The following is an 8,979-nucleotide window of genomic DNA, read 5'->3' on the forward strand; positions in this document are numbered from 1 at the left end:
GCCAGGATGCTCTCGATCTCCTGACCTCTTGATCCGCCCGCCTTGGCCTCCCAAAGTGTTGGGATTACAGGCGTGAGCCACTGCGCCCTGCCCTTTTTTGTTTTTGTTTTGTTTTGAGACGCTCTGTCACCTAGGCTGGAGGGCAATGGCACGATCTCGGCTCAATGTGACCCCAGCCTCCCGGGTTCAAGCAATTCTCCTGCCTCAGCCTCCCGAGTAGCTAGGATTACAGGCATGCACCACTACGCCCAGACAATTTTTGTTTTTAGTAGAGATGGCCAGGCTGGTCTCGAACTCCTCATCTCAGGTGATTCGCCCGCCTCGGCCTTCCAAAGTGTTGGGATTACAGGCGTGAGCCACCACACCCGGCCTGCCTTTAGGAATATTTTTTGAGTGCCTCCCTTTTCTTTTTTTTTTTTTTTTTTGAGACAGAGTCTCACTCTGTCGCCCAGGCTGGAGTGCGGTGGCGCGATCTCTGCTCACTGAAAGCTCCGCCTCCCGGGTTCACGCCATTCTCCTGCCTCAGCCTCCCGAGTAGCTGGGACTACAGGCGCCCAGCACCACGGCCGGCTAATTTTTTGTATTTTTAGTAGAGACGGGTTTCACTGTGTTAGCCAGGATGGTCTCGATCTCTTGACCTCGTGATCCGCCCGCCTTGGCCTCCCAAAGTGCTGGGATTACAGGCGTGAGCCACTGCGCCTGACCAAGTGCCTCCTTTTCAAGTTGTTTTTCTTCCATTTCCTTTTCCCCAAGAGAAGAATAAAAGGATTTTTGTAAACTGTTCTTTTATTTTCATTTCTGTTTCGAGACAGAGTCTTTGGTCTGTCGCCCAGGCTGGAGTGCAATGGCGCGATATTGGCTCACTGCAAACCTCACCGCAACCTCGGCTCACTGCAACCTCCCAGGTTCAAGCGATTCTCCTGTCTCAGCTTTCCGAGTAGCTGGAATTACAGGCACAGCGCCACTAGGCCCGGCTAATTTTTGTGTTTTTAGTAGAGACAGGGTTTTGCCATGTTGGCCAGGCTGGTCTTGAACTCCTGACCTCACGTGATCCGCGTGCGTTGGCCTCCGCACGTGTTGGGAGTACAGGCGTGAGCCACCGCGCCCGGCCTTTTGTAAACTGTTAAGTCCATTATTTCCGAGGAAAAGTGACTAATTTTTAAGGGATAAAGCAGTGAAAGTAGGCTGAGGTCATAGGGCACGAAGGGAAGAAAAGGTTGGGAGCAAAAAGAACTCTGGTGGCAGACAGTTGGCAGGACCAGCAGAGATCCAAGAGAAGCCATGACCTGAGAGATCGATCTGGCCTCCAGGAGTGGAGACAGAGGTACCGCCTGGGTGGGAGCGGGAACGTACTTGATTCCGACAGGCTGAGAAAGGAGAATGTCCTCGTAAAGGAGCTAGGCCTGAAATAAGGGGTGTGGCCGTGGCTGGATGGAGGAGTGAGGAGCAGAAGCGCGGCCAAGACCAGCAGCAAAAGAGGGCGGGCCCAGCACCGCCCGGGGTGTGTCCCCAGGACCCAGCTGGGCGAGTCAGAGGCTCGGGAAGGGGCGTGGATCCCCGGAGGCGGTGCCCGGGTTGCGGTGAGGGAAGTGGGTCGGGAGGAGAGATGGGCAGTGAAGAGGCTCGGCTCTGCCGGGGAGGCGGGCGGATCCGTGGCGGTGATCAGAAGGGGCCGGAAGGGGGTGGCCGCTGGTCGGGCCCCGCCCTGGGGCCGCCTCCCCGCGGGTTCCGTTGGCTGTGGCGGCAGCTGACGCTTGCGGCGGCGGTGGCTCGGGGTGGGCGTAAGATGGCGACAGCAGCGCAGGGACCCCTAAGCTTGCTGTGGGGCTGGCTGTGGAGCGAGCGCTTCTGGCTACCCCAGAACGTGAGCTGGGCTGATCTGGAGGGGCCGGCCGACGGCTACGGCTACCCGCGCGGCCGGCACATCCTCTCGGTGTTCCCGCTGGCGGCGGGCATCTTCTTCGTGAGGCTGCTCTTCGAGAGGTGAGAGCCCGCGAGCGAGCGGCTCGAGGGGCCGGGCGAGGGCAGGGGGCGCCCGGCTGTGGGAAGGGCCGAGGGCCGGAAGCAGAACTGCAGGGAAAGCCCGGAAGCAGGGGCTGGGGGAGCTTGGGCCGCGGCGGGTGATGCTAGGCGAGTGGGCGAGGTGGTAGCGGAGCCTGGGTGGAGAAGGAGTTTCGGGCGTGGGCAAGAGAAAGAGTGGGGGTCTAGGGGAATGCTGGGTCCCTTCAATATTAGATCTGGAGTTGGCTTGTGGGGGGGGTCATATAGGCCTCCTCCCAATCTCCAAGGGTCCTACAGATGAGGAAACAGGTTCAGTGTGAACTCTGGCAGAGGCCCCGAAGAGAGGGATAGGAAGGGGCCAGGAGAACCACAGCTAGTTGTGACCATGGAAGCCGAGGAGTCAACCCAAGGGCCAGACGTTCCAAGGGAAAGGAATGGATTCATCAGAATTTTAAGATTCGTTAGGACGCTTGAGTTTCTGAGAATTGAGGGGAACAGGATTAGTTTGGCGCTAAGAGTTGGTTTGGTATGTCAACTAATGCACGTTTGTTGGTAGGAGGGTAGAAATCTGGTGGGGATAGGGTGTGGTGGAGCCCGAGGCTTCCAAAGTATGGAAAGATGTCAGATTAGTTGCAGAACAGGCCTTGGGGCTTGAAATGGAAGGAGGAATGTTTGAAGGGATAGAGAGCCATAGGGCTCATCAGAGGACAGCTATATTGAGCCAGCTTCTTTTTTTTTTTTTGAGACGGAGTTTCGTTCTTGTTGCCCAGGCTGGATTACAATGGCACGATCTCGGCTCACGGCAACCTCCGCCTCCCCGGTTCAAGCGATTCTCCTTCCTCAGCCTCCCGAGTAGCTGGGATTACAGGCACACGCCACCACCCCCTGCTAATTTTTGTATTTTCAGTAGAGAAGGGGTTTCGCCATGTTGGCCAGGCTAGTCTCTAACTCCTGACCTCAAGTGATCCGCCCGCCTCTGCCTCCCAACGTGCTGGGATTACAGGCGTGAGCCACCGCACCCGTCCTTGAGCCAGCTTCTAAATGAGTTTAGCAGAATTGCAATATACTTTGTTCAACCATGTGATTTCACCTTTAAGTGAATGGATCATATCTGTTTGTCCAAGATATTCACTGAGGCTTTGGTGTGTGATATTATAATGTGAATTTATAGCTGTGGGTGATTTTGATCAAGTCTACTTAGACTCCAAGAAAGGAGACGTGTTTCTGCCATAGGCCTCAGGTAATGAGGGTGTTTCTTGGACAGCTCTTTGTTTTGCCTTTATCCAAGCATAAATGATTGTAATGCAGGAATGCCCTTTCTGGGATGGGACTATGCTGCAGGTGAAATAATCTGTTAATTTCTGAAAGATAGCATCTGTTTGGGATTGCTTCTTTGATTTGCCTACTATTTTTGACTCAAATCTTTCAAAATATTGTGTTCTATTTAGCTAGTCACTCGTCCATTTATTCGTAGTATTTGTGTATCATCATCAAAATGCTCTGCCAGACGTTCAAGTGCAAAATTAAAAGATGCTTAAGTGAAGCAAATGAAACCCAAAGATCTAAATGGCTTTCCTTGGCCCTTGAGGCGGAGTCTCGCTCTGTCGACCAGGCTGGAGTGCAGTGGCGTGATCTCGGCTCACTGCAAGCTCCGCCTCCCGGGTTCACGCCATTCTCCTGCCTGAGCCTCCCGAGTAGCTGAGACTACAGGCACCCCCCACCACGCCTGGCTAATTTTTTGTATTTTTAGTAGAGACGGAGTTTCACAGTGTAAGCCAGGATGGTCTCGATTTCCTGACCTTACCATCCGCCCGCCTCGGCCTCCCAAGGTGCTGGGATTACAGGCGTGAGCCACCGCACCCGGCCTTGTTCTGTTTAAGTGTAATCATTGTATTTAGTCATCCTGGAATCTGGAGTGGAGGCACAAACTGCTTGTCTCTCTTTGGAATAAACTAGAGCCAGGTACTCTCTTCCATAGTCTCTGTATAGGAGGGCCAAAAAAAAAAAAGGAGGAAGGCAATGTAATGACTACAAAGGAATATACACAAGTCAGGACAAAAATTTTTTTTAAAAAGGTGATTTTCATAGAAAAAGATCTCTGCTTTTCATATAAATATGTGCCAATATGGAAATTTCCCCATGTTAATAGTAAGAGGAAATAGCTTGTTGCTTATAAACACCCATTTTATATAAATTTACATATCTCTTCAGATTCCAAAGTGTTCCCTCAGATGGCTGAAGACATATATACCCTGGCAGAGCTGCTGGAAGGGATCCTTTACCTGTGGGAATTCTATCTGAGTGTTTCTATGGTGCTCCAGTGTCAGGGGAGTACAGGTGGATGGGAATACCGAACTGAAAGCATTCTAGTATGATAATTCTTGGCCAGTAAGGATGGGCACCTTGTCTGTTTCATGTTTGCTTTTAGGAAAATTTAACCATAGAAGCACTCTCGCTATTTTGTTTTTTTAAGACCCATTACCTCAGTATAGAATTCACTGCTGAATTGCCAGTTCCTCTTTTACTGTTCTGGTCTTCCATAAAGAAAATAGAGCCACTCCGCTCTTTTGTTGTTTTTAAGACAGCGTCTCAGTCTCACCCAGGCTGGACTGCAGTGGTGTGAAGCTCACTCCAACCTCGACCTCCTTGGCTCAAGCTATCCTCCCGCCTCAGCCTCCCAAGCAACTGGGACCATAGGTGCGCACCACTATGCCCAACTAATTTAAAAAAAAAATTGGTGGGGCGGGGCATGGTGGTTCACACCTGTAATCCCAGCACTTTGGGAGGCCAAGGCGGGGAGATCACTTGAGGTCAGGAGTTCGAGACCAGCCTGGCCAACATGGTGAAACCCCATCTCTACTAAAAATACAAAAATTAGCTGGGCATAGTGGTACATACCTGTAATCCCAGCTACTCAGGAGGCTGAGGCATGAGAATTGCTTGAGCTGGAGAGGCAGAGGTTGCAGTTTGCCAAGATCGCACCATTGCACTCCAGCCTGGGCAACAGAGGAAAACTCTGTCTCAAAAAAAAAAAATTTTAGAGGTTGGGCACAGTGGTTCATGCCTGTAGTCCCAGAACTTTGGGAGGCCGAGGAGGGCAGATCCCTTGAGCCTAGGAGTTTGAGACCAGCCTTGGCAACATGATGAAACCTTGTCTCTACAAGAAAATTTAAAAATTAGCTGGGTGTGGTGGTGCACACTTATAGTCTCTAGTCTCAGCTACTTGGGAGGCTGAGGCAGGAGGATTGCTTGAGCCTGGGAGGTTGAGGCTGCAGTGAGCCATGATCAAACCACTGCACTTCAGCCTGGGCAACAGAGTGAGACCCCGTCTCAAAAAAAAAAATTAAATTAAATAAATTTTTGTAGAGGTCTGAGCTCCTGGCCTCAAGCGATCCTCCTACCTCAGCTTCCCAAAGTTTTGGGATTACTGGCATGAGCCACTACCCCTGGCCTAGGGCCACTTGTAGAATGCAATAGAAGGCATATCAAAAATATGGGGACATGGCCTTGCATGGTGACTCACACCTGTAATCCCAGCACTTTGGGAGGCCGAGGCAGGCAGATCGCTTGAGGTCAGGAGTTTGAGACCAGCCTGGTCAACAACATGAAATCTCATCTCTACTAAAAATACAAAAATAGGCCAGTGTAGTGGCCGGCGCCTGTAATCCCAGCTACTTGGGAGGCTGAGGCAGGAGAATGGCTTGAACCTGGAAGGTGGAGGTTGTAGTGAGCTGAGATCATGCCATTGGACTCCAGCGTGGGCAACAGAGCGACACTCCATCTCAAAAATATATATTGGGGCCTAGCGTGGTGGCTCACACCTGTAATCCCAACACTTGGGGAGGCCAAGGTGAGAGAATTGCTTGAGACTAGGAGTTTGAAATCAGCCTGGGCCACACAGCGAGACCCTGGTTCTACAAAAAATAAAAATGTTAGCCAGATGTGGTGGCATGCATCTGTAGTCCCAGCTACTCAGGAGGCTGAGGCAGGAAGATGGCTTGAGCCCAGGAGTTCAAAGCTGCAATGAGCTATGGTAGCGCCAGTGCACTCCAGCCTGGGCAAAGGAGTGAGACCCTGTCTCTTAAAGAAAGAGAGGCCAGGCGCAGAGTGGCTCATGCCTGTAATCCCAGCACTTTGGGAGGCTGACTCAGGTCAGGAGTTGGAGACCAACCTGGCTAACATGGTGAAACACTGTCTCTACTAAAAATACAAAAATTAGCTGGGTGTGATGGTGTGTGCCTGTAATCCCAGCTACTCAGGAGACTGAGGCAGGAGAATCTCTTGAACCTAGCAGGTGGAGGTTGCAGTGAGCCGAGATCATGCCACTGCACTCCAGCTTAGGCAACAGAGTGAGATTCTGTCACAAAAAAAAAAAAAGAGAGAGAAAGAGAGAGAGAGAGAAATAAAGAGGTATATTGGGACAATTAGTCATCTTTCCCATATTTTCTCTTTTTTTTTTTTCAGAACCCAAAATCTTTGCATGCCTTTTCTCATTCTAAAATCCTACCTATTTAGTTTGTAGAAGCGATTTATGTAGTAATCACAGACTGTTAGAAGCTAGAACTCCGACCTCCTTTTACAGACAGTTACGAAGGCTTAGAAACATCCTTCAGCTTTTCAGAGGTTGCAGTATACAACCGGTCTTTTTCCCCAGCCCAGTGCTCTTTCACTGTTTGATAGGGCCATCCATCTTTTCCTATTCCTTAAACCCCCTTTCAAGTGTTAAGATTTAATCTCTTGTTCTAGTATTCTAGTATTTGAAGAACAAATTAATTTCCTGTTACACACCTCATATACGTTTTTTTTTTCTTTAAAGAACAAATCAGCCAGGCACGGTGGCTCATGCCTGTAATCCCAGCACTTTGGGAGGCCAAGGCAGGTGGATTACCTGAGGTCAGGAGCTCAAGACTGGCCTGGCCAACATGGTGAAACCCTGTTTTTACTAAAAATACAAGAAATTAGCCTGGTGTGGTGGCATGCGCCTGAAGTCCCAGCTACTCAGGAGGCTGAGGCAGGAGAATTGCTTGAACCCAGGAGGCGGAGGTTACAGTGAGCTGAGATCATGCCACTGCACTCCAGCTTGGGCAACAAAGTGAGACTCTGTCTCAAAAAATAAATAAATAAATAAAAGGAACAAATCTGTACTCATCCTGTTCTTATTTAATATTATCCTTTTGACTTGAACTTTGCTTTTTTTTTTTCTTTTTTCTTTTTTTCTTTTTTTGAGACGAAGTCTCACTCTGTTGCCCAGGCTTGATCTCAGCTCACTGCAGCCTCTGCCTCCCAGGTTCAAGCAGTCCTCATGCCTCAGCCTCTCGAGTAGCTGGGAATACAGGCGCACACCACCACGCCCAGCTAATTTTCCTATTTTTAGTAGAGACAGGGTTTTACCATGTTGGCCAGGCCTGTCTTAAACTCCTAGCCTCAAGTGATCTACCTGCTCAGCCTCCCAAAGTGCTGGGATTACAGGCGTGAGCCACTGCATCTGGCCAACTTTGCTTTTGTTTGTTTGTTTCATGTCATTACTGCATATTTAAATGAGTCTTACACTATGTGCCTAGATAAATAGTCTCTATTTGTGTTTCGGGAATCTCCCAAAGAGTAAATATAAAGGGTACAATTTGGTCTTACTTTCTCTTCCTTCTCATCAACCACGCTGAGCATTTATTAAATATTTTTTAAGTTTCCATATTCCCTATAGAGAACTGTAGCCTCACCTGATGGGGATGATTTGGAAAGCCATCTGACCACAAGTTAAGTATATCTAGCTAACTATTTTGTTAAAGAACTGCAGAAGGCCGGGCGCGGTGGCTCAAGCCTGTAATCCCAGCACTTTGGGAGGCTGAGACGGGCGGATCACGAGGTCAGGAGATCGAGACCATCCTGGCTAACACAGTGAAACCTCGTCTCTACTAAAAAAAAAATACAAAAACTAGCCGGGCGAGGTGGCAGGCGCCTGTAGTCCCAGCTACTCGGGAGGCTGAGGCAGGAGAATGGCGTGAACCCGGCAGGCGGAGCTTGCAGTGAGCTGAGATCCAGCCACAGTACTCCAGCCCGGGCGACAGAGCGAGACTCCGCCTCAAAAAAAAAAAAAAAGAACTGCAGAAAGGTGATTATTACCCTCCAAAGCACAGAGGCTTGCCTTTGTGGGCCTCTGTTGACTGGTTGCATTGCAGTGGACTGTACTCTTGCACAGTGCCTCAGTGTAGCGAGATTAGAGAATGATTGAGAAGGGTCTACTCTTATCTACTGAGATGCCCTGAGGAGTAACCCAGAATCTAGATCTTCAATCTGAAATAGATATCTGGCTTAAGAGAGGCGAAATTATAATTTCTTTGTTTCTGTTGTTAAATTTCACCATACTATGTTCGCATGTTGTGCACTGTTCTATAGCTTCTCTTTCTCCCCCCTCCTCTTACACACACTCAGGCTACCCACTGTTACCTACCAAAAGAGAGATAAGAAAGTCTTCCACTTGTTGCTTCTTTGAATATTGTGTGCTGATTTAGGGAAAGAGTAGTCCAAGGTGTGGTCCAAGTTCAGGTAGCCTGTTGGATCTGACTTAAACTGAATCTTAAAGATAAAATTGTTTGAAACTTAGTATTTAGTCCCTTGCGCACGTTTTCCCTAGGATCAAGTAGGAGTTTGAGACAGTATTGATACCATCAGATCTATATAGGTTCATTTATTTTAAATACGGTATTATGTTTTATATTGCCAGAAGAAAACAATTTTGTGAATTATACAGGAGATAGCTGAGAGCTTTCACCGCTGCTTATTCACTATTCCAATCGCCTCTTCTCTCTTATTACTTCAAGGCAACCTCACTGGAGTGTCTAAAGAGCCTTCTCAATGCCATTCTCTCTCAGTGGGAATTGAACAGACTCATTTGCTGGCCTGTCATGAAACTGACAACAAGAGTAGTGATTCATTTTCTTGCACATGTTTCCATTTATTTCCTTTTTTCTTTTTCTTTTT

General features: G+C 49.0%; 1 protein-coding gene across 1 annotated transcript in view; it reads left to right on the forward strand.

Moving 5' to 3' along the window:
- The first annotated feature begins 1,557 nt into the window (after positions 1-1,557).
- The window catches only part of CERS5 (ceramide synthase 5), a 43,036-nt gene continuing 35,614 nt past the window's right edge, over positions 1,558-8,979 (forward strand). Inside the window, exon 1 of the mRNA XM_011936139.1 lies at positions 1,558-1,983. Within this exon, the coding sequence (XP_011791529.1) occupies positions 1,607-1,983 (377 nt within the window). The 5' untranslated portion in view covers positions 1,558-1,606. The remainder of the gene's footprint in view (positions 1,984-8,979) is intronic.

The sequence above is a fragment of the Colobus angolensis genome, unplaced genomic scaffold (genome assembly GCF_000951035.1).
Source record: "Colobus angolensis palliatus isolate OR3802 unplaced genomic scaffold, Cang.pa_1.0 Scaffold151, whole genome shotgun sequence".
Lineage (NCBI taxonomy): Eukaryota > Metazoa > Chordata > Mammalia > Primates > Cercopithecidae > Colobus > Colobus angolensis.